General features: G+C 35.2%; 2 protein-coding genes across 14 annotated transcripts in view; one reads left to right on the top strand and one right to left on the bottom strand.

Moving 5' to 3' along the window:
* Positions 1-4,792: 4,792 nt before the first annotated feature.
* On the bottom strand, positions 4,793-8,733 carry LOC18438285 (desiccation-related protein At2g46140). 10 transcript variants are annotated; one of them, XM_011626693.3, is made up of 3 exons: positions 8,394-8,733; positions 7,000-7,904; positions 4,793-5,000 (listed from the first exon to the last, which is right to left on the bottom strand). In XM_011626693.3, exons 2-3 carry the CDS (start codon positions 7,900-7,902, stop codon positions 4,995-4,997), a joined length of 909 nt encoding a protein of 302 aa, XP_011624995.2. In that variant the 5' UTR covers positions 7,903-7,904; positions 8,394-8,733; the 3' UTR covers positions 4,793-4,994. The 10 variants fall into 10 exon arrangements, with proteins under 10 accessions (XP_011624995.2, XP_020525571.1, XP_020525572.1 ...); XM_020669912.2 differs by having other exon boundaries at positions 7,990-8,654; XM_020669913.2 differs by having other exon boundaries at positions 8,328-8,501.
* Positions 8,734-9,903: 1,170 nt separating this feature from the next.
* CTC1 (conserved telomere maintenance component 1) overlaps positions 9,904-18,652 on the top strand; it is a 35,012-nt gene continuing 26,263 nt past the window's right edge. For 3 of the 4 annotated variants that reach the window (XR_002281672.2, XM_006848476.4, XM_088855722.1), the window contains exons 1-6: positions 9,904-11,607; positions 11,698-11,816; positions 12,611-12,685; positions 12,786-12,864; positions 14,869-14,931; positions 15,119-15,196. Coding sequence is in view for 3 of the 4 variants with exons in the window: in XM_006848476.4 (XP_006848539.2) it covers positions 10,285-11,607; positions 11,698-11,816; positions 12,611-12,685; positions 12,786-12,864; positions 14,869-14,931; positions 15,119-15,196 (1,737 nt within the window). In the remaining variant the exon portion in view is untranslated. Of the gene's footprint in view, positions 11,608-11,697; positions 11,817-12,610; positions 12,686-12,785; positions 12,865-14,868; positions 14,932-15,081; positions 15,197-18,652 lie in introns of all 4 variants that reach the window. The other variant, XM_088855723.1, reaches the window with a different exon arrangement.

Genomic DNA, 18,652 nt, shown 5'->3' on the forward strand with positions numbered 1-18,652 from the left:
CTCTCTATGTTATAGAAAAAAATTAATGTCTCAAAAGATTTGAACAAACAAGGTCCAATTCTTGAAGGGCCAGATCAAGTATCAAAAACTCAAAATTCAAAATTTTTTTTTTAAAAAAATCATGGAATGATTATTAGGTGGTTCCCAAAATTTCATACTGAAAAATTCGCCCACATGGACTTTGACTGAGGGAATTGATGCACACTACATGCTCCCGTGGAAGAACAACAGACGAGTTGGTATATACCAGCGTTTAAAAAATCGCTGTCCGGTTCGACTCGGATTTCACGAAAATGGACCGGATCGTTTCAAGAATCGGGAATCGTCCGGTTCTAGAGAGAACCGGACGATTCCGCACAGTGACTCGCTGATTCACTGTGCGGAATCGGCGAGTCCGTGAAAAACACGGGTTGCACAGTGTTCTTCACGGATTCTTTCAAATTTGTCATTTTTTTATCATTTTTTTTGTTTTTTTTGGCATGTGATCTGATTTTCAGGCTGTAAACAGCTTTATTCAGCTTTTTCAAGAATTAAATGGTGGAAAAATTGGTTGTTTTTGGATCACAAAAATTTCGGGGTTTAGGGTTTCCGCCTTTTCTGAAATTTCATGCCAAATAGGGCATGAATCTTTCAAAATTTGTAGGCATTTTGATCTTAAAGCTGTGAATCAAAACCTTTTGTTACTAATTTGTGATAATCGTTGAGAAAAACTGAGTTTTTTGGAGATTGAAGGCTTCGGTTCACAAAAACAGGTAAGAACTTTGGGTTTTTTTTTTTTCCGCCATTTGATTTATTTCACGGCATATTTTGAACAAAATGAGTTCAATAATTAGGGTTTTTAATCTTTATTGTGTCTAGTATGATTTAAAATTTTTAATTTTACGTAATCTAGTCAATTACAGCAAGATATTTGATATGAACAGTGAGATGTCTGCGGAACCAAATTCCGCTGTTTTTTTTTTTTTTTTTCTGCCTTTTGATTTTGTTTTCATGATATATTAGAAATAATATGTTAGAAATTTAGGTTTTTGATTCCTTATATTGTTGTTTATCAGAAAATATACTCAATTGGATGTAATTTATTCACTTAGAGGTGAATTTTACAGTTAAAATCGCTTATGTAAAACGAACTCTGTGAAGAACAATATTTTTTTTTTATTTTATTTTATTTTTATTGTAGCCCATGATAGAATTTTTTGTAATCCATGATCGAATTTTTTGTAATCCATGATCGAAATGTTTGTTTTTTTTTCTTGTAATCCATGATCGAATTTTATTTTTTATTTTTTATTTTTGTAACCCATGATAGAATTTTTTGTAATCCATGATCGAATGTTTTGTAATCCATGATCGAAATGTTTGTTTTTTTTTGTAATCCATGATCGAATTTTTTGTTTTTTGTTTTTTATGTAACCCATGATAGAGTTTTTTGTAATCTATGATTGAATTTTTTGTTATCCATGATGTAAATGTTTTTTTCTTTTTTTGTAATCCACGATCGAATTTTTTGTTTTTTTTTTTTTTTTTTAATCCATGATCGAATTTTTTGTAATCCATGATAGAATTTTCTGTAATCCATGATCGACTTTTTTGTAATCCATGATCGAAATGTTTGTTTTTTTTACTTGTAATCCATGATCGAATTTTTTGTTTTTTTTTTTTTTTTGTAACCCATGATTGAATTTTTTGTAATCCATGATCGAATTGTTTTTTTCTGTTCTTGTAATCCACGATCGAATTTTTTGTTTTTTTATGTTTTTTTTTTTTTTTTGTAATCTATGATCGAATTTTATGTAATCCATGATCGAATTTTTTGTAATCCATGATCGAATTTTTTGTAATCCATGATTGAATTTTTTGTAATCCATGATCGAATTTTTTGTAATCCATGATCGAATTTTTTGTAATCCATGATCGATGTTTTAGAAAATTTATGATTTTTTTTTTTAATCCATGATCGAACTTTTTGAAAATTTGTTAATTTTTTTTTTTAATCCATGATCGAATTTTTTGAAAATTTGCTGTACTTTTTTTTTTTTATTTCTTTTTATCCATGATCGAATTTTTTGAAAAATGATGATTTTTCGAAAAGATGTGAAAATCGTGATAAAGTTTTGATTATCATGATGTATTAAACATTTAAACCCAATTTTTAATTTTTATTGTTTGAGTTTGCTGTAAATTTTTTTTTTTTTTTCCATGATCGAATTTTTTGAAAAATGATGATTTTCCGAAAAGATGTAAAAATCGTGACAAGGTTTTAATTATCATGAGGTATTAAACCATATTTTAAATTTTTATTGTTAAAGTTTTTGTTGAAAAAATTGTATGTTGATGGATTATTTATGCAAAAAAATGCATGTTATTATATTTTCAATACAAAACTGTATTTTTTTTATCTGTTGTTCATGGATTTTTTAGTTGGAATGACTGATATTAGCCGGCTCTTTGAAGAATTGTTTTTATTATTAATTTTTTAATGCAAAAAATGTATGTTCTTGATAATTGAGTTGTAGCCATGTTTGGAGCTTGCATTTTGTATTATTCTAAATGTTTGTAATTGATATGTACGAAAATATTATTGTCCTTTTGCAATAACAAATAACGACGAATATGACTACATGAACTACCACAACATATTATCACTACATATGGTGATTATTTTTCTTTTTGAACTGTCAGGTTAATTTAAACTTTTTACATCTTAATTTAGATCGTATGTTACTAATTTTATGCTTTATTGTAGTCCATGTATGTTGATATACTTATTCCATGATAATTCTATGTTTATCCTTTTGTGTGATGTAAATTAAATGTTGAATGGCGGTTCATGCAGGGGAAGAACATATCAATATTCGCATATTCATTGAAAAACATGAAAATTCTTAATGGAGTACCCTTATTTTTTATTGAATTCCTAAAAAACAATATTTATAATGAATTTTAATAATTTTTTCGGATTTTTTTGAAGCTTTATTCTAACCGATTCATCCGATTCCGATCCGGATCGCCGATTCGCCGATCCGGATAGCCGATTCGCCGATCCGGATCGCTGATTCGCCGATCCTGATCGGTTTTTGAAAAGCCCGATCCGGGTCACCGATCCGGTTTTTAAACCATTGGTATATACCCAAAAGATTTTATATTTGATTTAAAATTGAATTTTTTTTAGATAAGGTGTAAAAATGTGAACCTCGAAAATCTACCCTGATGTCTGAAAAAAAAACCTAATAATTGATTATCTTGATCTTGAGATATATGGATTTAAATAAAATGATTTCAAAGTCTTAAAAATAATGTATCTTGTAATACATTATACATAACTTAAAAGTGCAACCTTACAACATCACTCATGATAAAATAATATAAAAACTAATATACTTTCTAAAAAATACACTTTAACAATTTTAACCGCTGTCAACCTTAAAAAATTGGTGCATTAGTCTATTGTTAAGGTGAAAGCAAAAGGTAGATTGTGCATGCCGACTCCGGGATGCTTTAAACTAAACTTTAATAAGAGTTCTTTAAGCAATTTTAAACTGGCAAGTATTAGAGGCCTTCTCGGAGATTCCACAGGGGAGGCGCTTTCCTCTTTTTTGTGGAGCCTGTGGTATTTCATTATCCAATAAGGCCAAAAGAAAAGAATCTTGGTAGGTTCTGTGTTGTAGAAGAGACTCTCTTAATGTGGTCAATTGGTCTAATAAGGCTAGTGAACTGCCTTGGACATCAGGGTTTTTATGGTTAGAGATTATGGATGTTTGTGGGAGTTTAGAGGATGCATCGGCTAAAAAGGATGCCTCCTCTAATGCTTTGCTTGTCGCTAATGAGTTAATTAATGATGTAATTGTAAATTCCACGTGTTTGAATAAATACTATATGATTCTTGTCAAAAAAATAAAAAATAATAAAAAAAATTGACATCTTATGCAAACCACACCTTTTAAAATTTGGAAAAGATTTATATAGGGCCTCAATTTTATACTATATAAGTAAGGCGCTAGTAAAAAATACACTAGAAAATGTTGATCAAATGTTAAAAACACACCAATTAATCATCTTGCCCTTGAGATGAATGAACATGAAAATAAAAATGATTTCAAGTCATAGAAATAGTGTATTGTGTATTTGACATTCCATTTTCAAGATGTTCAAGCGTCTATACATTGGCCTAAAACAACACGATTTTTTTTAAGCTTTAAATTTTGTAATTTGAATGAAAATTAATTTCTAGGCTATCACTAGCAACAGAAGTGCATCTTCAGCACAATTTGGTGGTACACCTCATTTTGCAAGGTTGGCACCTCATGGAAACCACAACCTTAGAATTTTGAACAATGCTGCTCTCTCTCTCTCTCTCTCTCTCTCTCAGCTTTGCTTTTTAGTTGATCGTCTCTCTCTCACTTGCGCAGCCGCATATGCGTTAGTGTGAGCAAAGTCAAAAAGATTTTATTTTTCCACTGGAGCATATTGTTCATTTATCTCTCGGATAAAATCCAACTCAGGAATATTATTTATCTCTCGGATAAAATCCAACTCAGGAATATTTTGAGGACCCCAAAAATTTAGGGGTTTAATATCGTCAATCTAGCAAAACTCGGTTTTTTTTTTTTCATTTTCAGATCACTCTCCATGTGCCTGAAAAATATCTATCCTGAAAAATATCGATCCGAGATTGAATGGAGAGCGTCCAATTTTGGGAAGCTAAGATCTAAGTGCTCAAGAATTCAAAATCCATTTTTTTTTACTTTTTGAAATAATCATCGGGTGATTCTTCTTAAGTCGATCCGAAAGATTTAGATCGAAATATTCTCTCAAGTACCTCTTTTTCTGGAGAGAGTAAGATGCTCCCCCCGGAGTATAAAAGCGCAAAACACAGTTAACCAAAGATATATAAGAACAATATGCAACAACGAGTATAACAAATATAATCCACAGAAATTAGTGCAATGTAAACCACCGAAGGAGCCGAGGCCTGTTTCCTCATAATATAGTGGTCAGTCCTGCACAAATCATATAGACGAAATCATGGTTACAGACCATTAAACACATACTATTGATAATATTAAATTCCTAATCTCTCAAATAACAAATCCAAATCAATACTAGCTCATTTATCAACAATATTCAGAATTCCTAGCTTTTCTTTTTGTAACTTGTAGCAATTCAAGAACAACTGTGTTCAAGCTCTACAGAAAAGTTTTTCTTGGAGTGTCAAACTTATTAGGATATCCTGGTTCCCTGATGTATAATTTTCCTTCTCATAGCAGCATTTCAAAACCCAGATCGATGGAGTGGGTCGTGCACCCCTAGATTCATGTCAAATGGCTGATCGACGATCTAGACCGGCCCAAATCGGCAATCCAGTACTAAGAGTAAAAAAATCAAAGAAAATTAGAATGGGGGACCTAGGAGCACACTAGGTATGCTTAAAAAGAAAACATAAAATGTGAAAGGGGGGGTTGTAGGGAGGCTAGGCCGGTGCCAATACCTTCCTGGAACTCGTTCAGTCCCGTCCAATTCCCAATCCGGATTGGTGGGCTTTCAAACTAAAGCAAAACATATTCAAGGTGATTTTATCAACTCTTGCAAAAGTATATTATAAGCATAGATCTACATGAATCCTGAACTTCCCCATTCTCCCAAAACAGAGAACTTCTAAGGTCTTAGAAGGGTAATCTACCTTAGGGGAGAAAAATGCTTTTCGATGTTTTTGACAAAGAAAAGGTTATAATAAACAGAAACACAAGAAAGGTTTACAGAACAAAAACAAAAAGATGAGCAGTTCTGATGACTTGAATTTCAGTCCGATCTTTTGTTTATTTTGGGAATCAAAATTTATATCATGTATTATCATTAGGCTTCACAGTTTCCATGTAACTACAAGCTAAACTTAGAGGAGCAGAAGCTTCCTAAAGAAAGAAAATTTGGAAAACTGAAATGAAAAGGATTTTACAAAAGGAACGATTTTCCGAACATCCAAGCCATGCATTGTGAATCATTCTTAATGAGAGAGCCAAGCGTCAAACAAAAACAAAGAGCATAAACCATCTCTTGTCCTTCCCTAGAATTGAAGGTTAGTCCTTTTCTTTTGTACTTGATCATCAACACACTCTAGAAATTGTAAAGAGCATGGGGTATGCCTTAACATCTGGTTAATGCAAAATTGCAAAATATGATAGGCCATGCAGTAAGTTTTGACATCTAAAAGAGAATAACAACAAAAAATTTAAGTCAAAAGATTTGGAGATGAAGATCACAAGTTAAAGGGCATAGAAGACTTATCCTAAGGAATTAAGAAAACAAGAATAACCTGCACATATAATAAATATATTGAAGCACCCAACATAGAACCCATCATCTTGGCCCCAAAGTATATGATGCACCCATCTTTTTCTTACTGTTGTTCCTTTTTGCATCCATCTGATCTAATTCAGTGACGTACCAGCTTTACAGAGTCCCAATATTAAAGATCTCCAAGATAATCGTTAAGATAACCGATATACAGTACAGAGGATGCAGTTTTCTTCGAAGTTTCCGAATACAAAAGTTCTTGCACCATCACATTTAAGATAAAAAATATTAGCAAAGTTAAAAACTCAAATATTTAGAGTTTCCAAAACAGAGACTAAATGCATATACAAATTCAAATCATCAAAAACAAAAGTTCCCCCACTAAAACCCTTAGCCAGTACGTGAAGCTTATGAAATCCTTTCCTGTAACATAAAATTTAAATCATCAAAAACAAAATCTCCCCCATTAAAACCCCTAGTAAGTAGAAAACCCACCTTATCTGAAGCTTATGAAAACTGTTTGAGCACAGAAATGCAGATTCTCAATATTCACCCTTCCCCAAAAACAAGCACCCCAATAATAAATACAAGTTTATGTGCAGTATACACTTGGTATACAGAGCCCCAGCATAAAACGCCCCTCATGATAAAATATGTACAAAACCTAATTTCAGTGAAGAACATAAGAATTGAATAGAATTAGATTACCTCATCATCATCCTCTTCGCCCTTCTTAATCCGAGTGTTCCCTCCTTCCTTGCCAATAGGCAGATTCATAGGCCCAAATGGAGTGTTCACATCGATGTTCCCTTTCATGGAATAGCCAGTTCCCCTTCCCCTTATCATATCCCAAAGTGCAGATCCAAAATCCTTAGGCCTGAAAGTTAGAGGAAGCTCAACAACCCCAAAACCATTTTTATCAATCTTAACCGACTTCGAAACCTTTGCTCCACCAATACTTTCCCCTGCCAACCAAACCTCATAATCCAATGAGTTTAGACCCAATTCAAAATCATTCTTGTTCTCCAATTTCAAATGAAGGGTGGCACTTGTTTCTTCAAATGAGAAGCTACCAAATTGAATCTTCTCTAAATCGATATCAGGTTTGTAAGGTATCGGAATTTCCCCATTTTTCTCCATTGGCAAAGTGATCCTCCCCATAACTGGTACATCTATCATAAGCTCGACCTTAATTTTATAGGGAATTACACTCCCTGGTTTGATGTCTCCGTAAGTCTTCTTAATGTCATGGTAAATTAGGGTTAGAGGAACTTTTACGATCTCAGATCCATGGGCATGGATAGTGCCAGTATCAGGGATCAAACCTGAGAGAAGCTTTCGACCATTGCTTTCGATGACGTAGTTTATGTCAACTAATGGGATCGGAATTGGGTTAGGGTTTGTTACAAGAAGGTCGACTATAAGATCAGCTCTCTCCATATTGATTGATGGAATGTGGATTGCAGAGACATCAGCAGTGGGTTTTCCAAAACCGACTGCTTCTTCGATCTTCTCTCCAATGTCAAGGATGAGATCCTTCACTTTTTCAAGGAAACCACCATTCTCTTCTTCTGTTTCGATCTTTTCCACTGGTTTATCAGATGAAGCCATGGCTTCATAGAAGGGAAAAAATGGAAAATCAGAGATAGAATCAACAAATAAAACGAAAGATATAGAATTCAATAGAAATAATCTAACCAGCAAATATTGAATCATTCAAATGGTTGGAAATAAGTTGATTACAAAGCGGGGAAACAATCCATGGATCCACCGAAACTTTAAAATTTACTCTGCTTTTGTTTCTGATGCTTCTACGACTATGGGTTTGTTTATCTCTCTGTCCTTTCTCTCTCTAAAAGCAATTCAGAAGGTGCATATTTGAACATTAAGCTAAATTTTAAAAAATAAAAAACTAAATAAAATATTTAAAAAATAGAAAAGCTTAGTGGATTAACCCGAAATGCTCAAAACAATGTATTACACATTCTTCTCTCTCAAAAATTGGTTCAAAAAGTGACTAGAATGATAAGGAGTACCCTAAGACATGAAAAGTTTGATGGATTGATTCGTTTCTTCTATAGGTATGATCTTCTATAACCTACCCTCTCTCTAACTTGACTGTTTCCTTTGTTTATAATCTCTCTTTTTCTCTCTCTAACTTGATGAATTTGTTCGTTTCTTCGGCAATCTCTCTCTGTGTAATGGCAAAAAAAAAGGTGGTGGTGGAATGCTTAGAAGGCATGAAGAAGGCAGCAGGGGCACATGCAATATGACTATTTTTGAAAATAAAAGGCAAATATAGGGGTAATTTGTAACTAGAATTTGAAAATGAGAGCGAATAATTCGCTGAGTCTTTCTCCTTCGGCTGGCTGTACTGCCTTTGCGGATTTATTATGGTTTTCAGCTTGCTTTTTAAGGCTTTCTCAAGGCCCTTCTTGTCTTGTTATTTGCTTCTTTTTTTCCGTTTCTTGTATTTTTACGTGTCCAGTTATTTGTACATGCTCCTATAGTACATAACCTCCGTTTTGGCTGGCCTCTCACGCCCGTTCCAAGCCCAAGCCCGAGCCCGGATAAGGAATGAGGGTTGTTAGCATAAAACTTGGCCAAATCTTACTATGAATTTTGAACCAACGAGTAAGCTTGTTATGACCTATGAGTATAATGGCGAAATAAGATTTGATGTAACTTATCCCAAAACGTTGGTTTAAGACTTAGAGAAATTATCACAACTATTAATTTTCATTTATTTAAAAAGATTTTCAACTTTTATAAATCTTGTCCACACTTTTTTTCTTCCTCACCCACACCTTTTTTTCCTTGCCCAAACGTTTTTTTTCTCGCTCACCTTTTTTCTTCAATTTTGAACGTTTTTTACCGATGGAAAGCCCACACCCTTTTTATTCAATTTTAGGTTTTTCATCAATGATAAGACTTTGGGTTTTCAATATCTGCAATCATATAGTTTTTCAAATTAGTTTTAGGGAAAAAACCGAAGTCACTGGGGCTATTCAAAATATGAAGTTAAGTGACTTTAGATTTTGAATCTTTGAGGTTGCATTATGGATTCAGATTACAGCTTCAGATTTTTAATATCTGAAGCAAATTTTACTCCTGCAAAATTTAATCTTTGAAAAAAAAGATGATTAAGGATATTGAAAATATGAAGTCTCCATCTAGTATGGTGGCTTCAGATTTTCAATATGTAGGGTGAGGTTAAAATTAGAATAAAAATCTTAAGACAAAAAAAGAAAAGAAATGCCCATAATATATGAAGATTAGGAGAATGTTTGAAAGGAAAATTGTTTTATGTGACTATATATGCAGTCCAAAAAGTGTAAAGCATCCATCTTAAGGATGGATACAAGTAGGTGTTTCATCTAAAAAACAATAGAAACTAATGGTCCAAATATTTTCTTACTAGAACTATTATTTTTAATTTTTTAAAATTTACTTATTTTTCATATTCATGATCCGATTACATGTCATTAAAAATTTAAGTCCAAAAATCCCACTTGGCCGCTTAGAAACCGGGTCCTTTGTAATTACAAGATTTATACGAGATACAGGGGTAAATTCAATTGTTTATATAACATGAAATTCCCGCCATTGTGCGTATCATTCGAAAACCCTAATCAAGTAAAATATCTCCATCTCCGCAACAATAATATAGGAGTTGAGCAAACCCTAAGCTATAGAGTGGATAAACCCTGGAATCTCTGCTTCAATAGAAGGCATACCAGAGAAAACCTTAGAATCTCGGCACCCATGCAAATTGTAAAGAGTATCTCGCCCTTAAACATGCGTAACCCCATTTCCGCGTCCATCCAAAACCCTATAGAATCTAGTTTCTGCACCAGATAGAGAAGAGAAAACCCCATAATTTTTCCATCAGTGGAGGATATGAAGACCCATGTTCCAAGTCTTCTGCTTGAAGACCTTAAAAAACCCTAAATTATCTGCACTAGCAATGGGAGTAGAGAAGAAGCTGCATCTATGGAAGGTGTGAAGACCCTATCACTCTCAGAGCTCATTCATCGTTCTCTCCCAGTTACTGGTACTCTGTCCCTTCAAGCTCGAAGCTCAAATGTCTCCAAAACTGTAACCCCGATTACTTGCATCTCCTCTCATAAAAAAAGGAAAAGCTCATATACCAGTGCTAATGAAGCGTCTGATGGTCTAACGCATTTGGGCTCTGAGAAAAACCCTAGAATTTTAGAATTTCTCCATTACCCTGCGATCATAACTGGGACTGTTAATTTATGGACCAATGGCTCAAGTTACAACCTTTGCTCTATGAAGGACTGCTTTTCATTTACTGATAGTGAAAGCCGCACAATTTGCTGTGCCATTCTTAACTTAAACCTTGATATTATTGGAAAGATAATTAATGTTACTTCATGGAATTTTATACCATCAAAATGCACAGGGGGATTTCTCGAGATAATTGAGTGGAAGCCAATAGAGCCATCTCTTTACAACAACAGTGATTGTGATGACGATTTGTTATCTTTTCGGTTGGCAAGTGCTTATAACGGGGATAGATTGATAGGGAGCTCTGGAAATGGTAAGAGCAGGATATCTGGACAACTGGTTTCCATCAGTCCTGTTTTTGTTGTTCCATGTGAAGCTGAAGATGGAGCTTCTAAAGCCCAAGAAATCCAATATTGCAGTAAAATTCAGCAAAATTTTGAGAAATTGCTTAGCACTGCTTCTATAAAAGCACCAAAAAGATTGAAGCTAAATTCCTCAAAGAGCTTAAATGGATTAGAAGATGTTAAAGCAGTACGAGGTGCTGAAACTACAAGTGGGTTTCTAGTTGAGCTTTTGGTTTGCAATTGCATTTCTTGTCGTAAAGAAAAATCATTGGGTACACATATTTATGATCCTTCTAATGACCCGTCTCATGTATTTTCTTTAAAGTCTCTGTTCGTCTACTTTTGTGGGGCAGCTGTTGTTTGGCGGCCTGTGTTTCTGAGTCTTAATGGGAAGCTCATTTCATTTGTGGGATTGAAGAAGAAGATGGTAGTTGTTGGCAAAGGGGAGGCATATCCAATGTATGTGACAACCCAAGAAACTGTGATACATTTGTCTCCTTCTCTATCTGGTAGGAGAGCTTTCCCATTCAAAGGTTGTGAAATTTCATTTATGTTGAGAAGAGAAACCATTAGTTTTGGAAAGGGTATAATCAGTAATTACACAGGAAGGGTGACAGGAACATACATGCAAGGCATGGTTGTAGAATTAGACAGTACAGTTTGGCTCGTGTTAACAGATCAGTTGATTCCTCCAGTGCATGCCCTGAGGGTTGGTGCACTTGTAAGTCTCTCTCTCTCTCTCTGACTCTTTGGATGATGATGTTTGTGTTGTATTCACTTCTGATGCTCTCTAAACTTCATTTCTTTGCAGATTTCTTTATGGAATGTTCATTTCATACGTCCCAATTTCTCTTGGCTAAATATTCTTGTCCTTGGTGCTTGTGTCAAGACCAACATGGCTGTGCAGTCATTTTCACCATATGGGTCTTCGTAAGTATTATCATTGTCCCTTTAATTGGAAATGGGGATAATGGACATTATTCAGAATGCTGAGAAGTTCGAATTAGTTGAAGACAGTACCCATTTGTAAACTATTTGGCAACATTTGACTATAGACTGATAAAACTTTCTCATATTAGATAATAATATTTGTCCTATGTATACTATTAGTGTAAAAGGAATAACTGGTTTAGAGGAACTTTCCCTTTCTTCAAATGAGCTTATTCATGTAATCGATTCCATCTTTCGCATTTAATGCACCCACAGACTGTTCAGAGTGCTGATTGACTTGGAAAGCCATGGTCAATTATGGGTTAATTGGCATATTTTGCTGGACAATTTTGTCAAGTTATAAATTTCATTACATGATCAGCAATGGTTTTAGTCAGGGTTTCAAAATTTGTCTGTTTAACTTGGGATTCGCCCTAGTTGGGCTGAATCAGGAGACTGTCGATTCTGGGCCCAAAACCCTGGAGTTACCCAAGTCTATAGTTTTCCAGTATTTTTAAAGTACTTATTCTTAAAAATTTCTTGTACAACTCGCATTCCCTGGGCAGACTGGGAGACTCAGGCTGAGAACCCTGGTGAGTCGGAGCCCGAGTCTGACTTTTCAAACACTGATTTCAGTCATTTGTTCGCTGATTAACTTGTGAAGTAATTAAGTGAATTCTTGGTTATTGTGAATATTGATATTTATTCTCTCATTCTTAACTGACAGTTCTTTGAACTCATGTTTTACGTCTGAGCAATGTCATTTGTGAAGTGATGGCCTCTTTCTCATACAGGTGTCCCCTGAGGTCTCAAGCACAAAGCCTACTGGGAAAATTTATTGAATCTCAGGCATTTTCTGCAAGATTCTGGTATAACGAAAGGAATGAATAAATTTCTGCTGAAAGCTTAATAAATTGAGATTTTTTTTGACGTACATGGTTTATTAGCTTTTCATTGGTTGTATTTCAGGGTGCTGCTTATCATTTCATGTTTCAGAAAGAAATTTGATGGGTTCTTATCTGGGAAGGATATCTTAGGCACAAGAACTGTAATGACCTTGACCTCTCCTTGCATGCTCTACATTCTCTCTAATTAGCAAAATCCAAGAACGGAGTTATGCTTGTCCATGCATATGGATTTTATTATTGCCTCATGTGAGAATGACTTTGATGGGCATTCAAATTGCTTAAGTGGTCATCCTTGTCTTGATAACTAGTTCTTGTTCTGTTCATATTTATGTTTACCTATTGTTAATATATATATGCATGTCGCCATGCTTGCTACATAACTATGCACATATAGACACTTATACATTCATCGTATGTACCAATGTTGTTTTTTTTTTTTTTTTTTTAAAATATGTCAATGTTAGTGTACCCTTTCAAAACCTGAATTCCTACTATGCTCTTAAGACGTCATTCTAGTGCTTCTTTAACGTCCTCGGACCTTAGCCTAGCTTTCTTCCTGGTCTGTTACTTGTCTTTAGGGTATCTGGATTTCTGCCCTTCTTCAAGATACCCTACTTCCAATCTTACTTGACAATTGGAGCCTTAGGACCCCCTTGGGCCTTCTCATTCTTATTCCAGCTTCCTACTTGGTTTATAGATCTCCCGCCACTAATTGGAATCTCTCTCCATTATTTTGTCTTTGCTAGAAAACTTCCTTGAGATTGCCTTCAGTTTCTTTTCCACCTTTCTAGCAATTTAAAATAGGGAGATATGATAGAGTTGGATATTGCATTAGGTGGCTCTATTGAAAGTGACCTCGACCTGAATATAACTAATTAGCTCTTTCATGTTCTCATGCTCCTCTCCGTACTTTCCACTATTGAAACTTTGAGAATCCTCTTCATTGTTGCCCCTGCACAATAACTTCCTCTGGATGCACTCGAGTTTTCTTTGCCACCATTTTGAGATTTGTGGCAAAAGCTTCCTCTGGATTCTCTCGATTTTCTGTCACAATTCTGAGATTTGACAAAGGGCTATTGTATAACTGGATATTGTATTTTGTGGCCTTAATGAGAGTATCTGTCCTTCAAAGGATCAATAGTTGTGCTCTCTTGGTGTAAGTCTCCTCACATATCATTCCAAATATGGATCCCAACCTATTGTTCTAGGATTACCCACAAAAAAGGGGTGACCAGATAGCTATATGGAGTTATGAACTTCTTGCAATGTCAAAGGTAATGAATTCTAAAATAGTATGTTTGTTTAAAACTTGCTGATTCAATTCAGGACTTGCCCAAGTTGACTTGGCTCGGCAATCAGGCAAGACTTGATGAGTTTACAAGACTTGATTGAGGCTCACCATCTTGTCTTAATTTTCGAAGAGCGTCAGCTGAATAGACTTGATCAGGCGCAGCTGGGGACCAGGTGCAATGATGAGTCAATCGGAGTTTTAATACATCGGACAGCAATCTGCAATCATTATTGCATAATATAATTTGGCCTTAGTGGGTTCTTGAGTTTTCAAGTCTCACACTATTCAACTTTTCAAGTCCGAAAAGTAGCTTTCCTAATAAAAAGTTCATTTTAAAAATCCTGCGCCAAACTGCCCTCTCTTCTTTGGTAACTTCTACTCTATGCTTTTCCTATTTCCAAATCACTTCTTTTTCAACTTTGGTTTCGACTGCCTAGTATGTGGGTACCATTATAGAGGGCATATGTTCACCTAATTTACTTTTTCATAATTTAATATATGCATTTCTACCTAGTATCCTTAAATATTTACATAACTCAAAAATATGAGTGGTAGTGAGTGGAAACTTATGAATCTGAATACCTGTAAAGAAAAAAATACATAGTCGCTTGAGCTTTCCGGGACTGTAGTTGTAGGCAAATAGTCTTAGAACATTCATAATTTTATTACTACGAAGTTTACCCTTTGAACAATATATTGATCGTTATAATTATAAATATGGTATTCTATGTATACATGCTTGTGTGGCGACATGTACTACAATTTTAAATCTACTAATCAGCTGCTACGATGTTTTTTAAAAAAGTTCGACTTCTAGCTGATACTTACAACGAAGCTTGCATGGCTTTAGCAGCATGAAGGATTGGTTCAGAGGTATGCTACTTCACACTTGTCTACTTCTGCACTCCGACATAAGGTAAATTATTGAATAAGTGGTTGTAGAGACATTGTTCTTGGCCGTTCAAATTTATTCTGAATTTGTTACCCTATTCTCGGGAAAAAAAAAAAAAAAACTATGCTGAGTTTCATGCGTGTGTCACCTCTTGGATTAAGTGTTTTATGTCAGGTCGCCAAGGGTTCTCAGCAATAACTTTTGTTGGCAGCTTGGCATTTTTAAGGAGTTCTGTGAAAATGACTGTTGTTACAGCACTACTGAGTGTGGAATTACTTCCATGGAATTGGTGGGTCATGATTTCCCTTTGAGGAGAATATACATCTAGAAAATCACAATATATAACTTAGGGAAAATATCGTACGGACCCTCAACTTCTAAACTTATTTTGGTGATGTAGTCCCTCCCATTTTTCCTCTTTCAAGCACATATCAAATTTCTCCTAACACTATCAAGATACCCCCTCATCCCGTCCCTTCCCTTGTTTCTCACTTTTTTACATTCAATTTGACATCAACAATTTCTCTCATACTACATAATGTAGAAAAGGGTTGGGAGAAGGGGGAAGGGGATGAAAGGGTAAGTTTAAGTTGATAGTTTTAGGGGGAATTTAATGCCTCTTGAAAGAGAAAAGTTGGGAGAGGCTACTGTGAAATGAGTTTTGAAATTGGGGGTCCATATGATATTTTTCCTATAATTTATTCAGTTAAATTTGTCTATTTTTATGTTATACTTTCAGTTATTCTTTTCTTGTCATACATTTATTGCTGTAGGCAGTGATTGAAAAATTTAAATTAGATACAATACAATGTTGCTCTTCACTAGGCTACAATATAGTTCTTTGATTAATGGCGATAGTTTTACTTGTTTGTTGCAGCTTCATCTTTGTTGTTTTTATGATACAATCTTACCATTTGGTATCATTGTTCCTTTCGTGCTTTTTCCCTTTTTTTTTTCCTTTTTTTTTTTCATTTTCACATAACACTTCTAAGCCAAATTCCTTTGACTTGTGTATTTGCCCTTGAATAATCTTCGTCTGTTTGACATTTATAGTGTGAGAAGAATAATATCAAAGAGAATGAAGGGAGAGAGAGAGAGAGAGAGAGAGAGAGAGAGAGAGAGAGAGAGAGAGTTGAAGAGAGAAGACTAGAAGAGGGTAGAGGTGGCTAGAGGCAGTCCCCTTAGGGTTTCTTGGCCTCCACACCCCTCCCTATCTTATTTATAAACTTCAGTTGTGTACAAGTTACAGTGATGCCCTTATTTCCCTTAGTTATTATTCCAATCCCCTTAAGTATAAGAAAAAGGACAAGATTGCCCCTAATTTTTTTGGGTAGATCAGTGGGGAATACATGCACCTACCCGTTTTTAGAAATAATTAGCGGTTTTCGAATGTGTCAGTGGGAATGGAAACCTAGACCGGTAGCTGAGGCTCAAGGGGTACTACCGCCACGACCTCAACCCCATTCCCAAGATTGCCCCTATTGGCCCACAAACAATGCACAAAAGTAAAAGAACTAAATTTTCAACACTCCCCCTCAAGTTGGAGCATAAATACCACCCATGTCAAGCTTGGGACAAATCATCTGAGCTTAGTTTCTACCAAGAGGCTTGGTGAATATATCAGCCAACTAATCCCTCAACTTCATGTATGAAGTAGATATATGCTTACTTGCTACTTTCTCCTGAATAAAATGATAATCCACTTCCATATGCTTTATTTTTTGGAATACTAGGTTTCTGGTTATCTGGATTACTGCTTGATTGTCACAAAACATCTTCATCGGTTCAATAACCATGAATTCCATCCCCTGTATCAAGGTTTTTAGCCACAATTACTCACATGTAGTGTGGGCCATTACTCTCTATTCAGCCTCTGCGCTAGACCTGGTTACCTCGTTCAGTATCTTACTCTTTCATGTCACCAAGTTTCCTCCAACAAAAGTACAATAAACTGCAGTTGCTCTTCTATATGATGTGTATCCTATCCAACTGGCACTAGAACAGCTTATCGTTACTGGAGTCCTCCACCCTGCATTTTCATGAAGGAATCTCCACAAATCCCGATCCATGCAAGTTAGGGATCATGATTCCCTATTTTTTGAATCTCATTCTGATGCCTTTGGAATATAGGTTCCACATCACCGAAATTTGCAATTCACGGGTGCTCAAGATCATGATTCAACCAATATGATACCTTGCTTCCAAATGTTAAGAATAGCGATCAGAGGTTCTTGGAATTGAGAGTCACGGCATCAAAGTGATTGCCAAAATTTTATTGAATGCTTGGAATTTTTTAAACATAATTTGAAAAAGAAATTATTTAAAGATTTATTAGTAATTAATATAAATGGGTTAATCTAATATTCCTATGGGTTTTGACAGCCTCTAGTTTACATCATTACTAGATTTCAAGAATTTGTAATAAATGTATTATTTTTAAACAGATATTATTAATTTATTAATTTTATTTCATTATTTAATCTAAAAACTCTAGGAAAGTACTTAGTTAAGGGTACTCGACCTTGTTTCCAGTACTTATGGAGAACTGTGATAAAGGGCACTCAATACATTGACCCCAATTTTAGGGGAGGGCTATCAAAGACATTGATTCCAATAATATGGGGCTTTGGGTTAACGTAATCAATATATGGAGTCTAATACTAACAAACTTTTGCTTTTAGATTATTTCAAACCTTAAATCTTTTCCTTTTGAAACCTGTATCTTCATAATTTCTTGCCTAGTTCCAAGTGGTTTGGTGCAAGGTTATATAGTAAGTTAGGAGTCTCAGTTCGAAGTTGATGGAACCGTGATTCCAACAGAGTAGGAATCTCGATTCGTATTATATTGGAGCACGATTCCCAAATGGTAGGATTCTTGCGTCATGTGATGCATTGTACAGACGACTATTCCAACAAGAAGAATCATCTACCCACCTGCAATTTCATGATTTCGATTCTTGAAACAATTTGGAGTCATAGGCATTTCCAACAACTATAGAATAGCTCTAACTTGTTGAAATGACTGTTCTGCCTATATCCTGGAGCCCCTTCAAATATTTCAAGATTCTTCTTAGCGCTTCCTAGAGTGGTGTCCTGGGAGATGCATGAAGTGGCTCATTACACTCACTGCAAAGGCTATGTCCGACCGAGTGATTGTTGGGTAGATAAGTCTACCTTCAAGCCTTTTGTACCTACCTGGTTCTTCAAGTGCCCTTCCTTGATCCACTGGTAATTTAGTACTTGGATCCATCGGCATGTCAACTGGCTTGGCACCTAGCATCCCTATTTCTGTCAGCAAATCTATTACATATTCTCTTCGAGACAAGCCAATACCGTACTTGGACCAAGCCACTTCAATCCCCAGAAATATCTTAGTTGTCCCAGATCCTTTGTCTGAACATGGTGTCTCTTCAATTTATTAATTCTTTCCTGATCACTCCCTGCGATGATAATATCATCAACATAAACTACCAAGATAATTGCTCCCTTGGGTTGTCTCTGAATAAATACTGATTGATCCACATGGCTTTTTTGAAACCCATATGCTATAAAAATTTTGTTGAACTTATCAAACTATGCACGTGCGGACTACTTCAGGCTATAAATGTCTTTCTCCAACTTGCATACCTTGTTTAACTCCCCCTGATTAACAAACCATTCGTCCACAATGAGTGCATTTTCTATTACCATAGCCTCTACTACAACCTCCCCCCAAATCAAGGTCACATCCTCCTTTACCACCACC

This window comes from Amborella trichopoda, chromosome 13 (assembly GCF_054954075.1).
Source record: "Amborella trichopoda isolate Santa Cruz 75 chromosome 13, AtrichopodaSantaCruz75HAP2 v2.0, whole genome shotgun sequence".
In the NCBI taxonomy this organism is placed as follows: domain Eukaryota; kingdom Viridiplantae; phylum Streptophyta; class Magnoliopsida; order Amborellales; family Amborellaceae; genus Amborella; species Amborella trichopoda.

What these genes read in the sequence shown, in the direction of transcription:
- LOC18438285 (XM_088855717.1), bottom strand. Translation starts at nt 7,902, where the DNA reads ATGGCTTCATCTGATAAACCAGTGGAAAAGATCGAAACAGAAGAAGAG. An exon ending in GCGAAGAGGATGATGATGAG is followed by an intron (nt 6,550 to 6,999) that starts GTAATCTAATTC and finishes TGATGGTGCAAG; the next exon opens with AACTTTTGTATTCGGAAACT.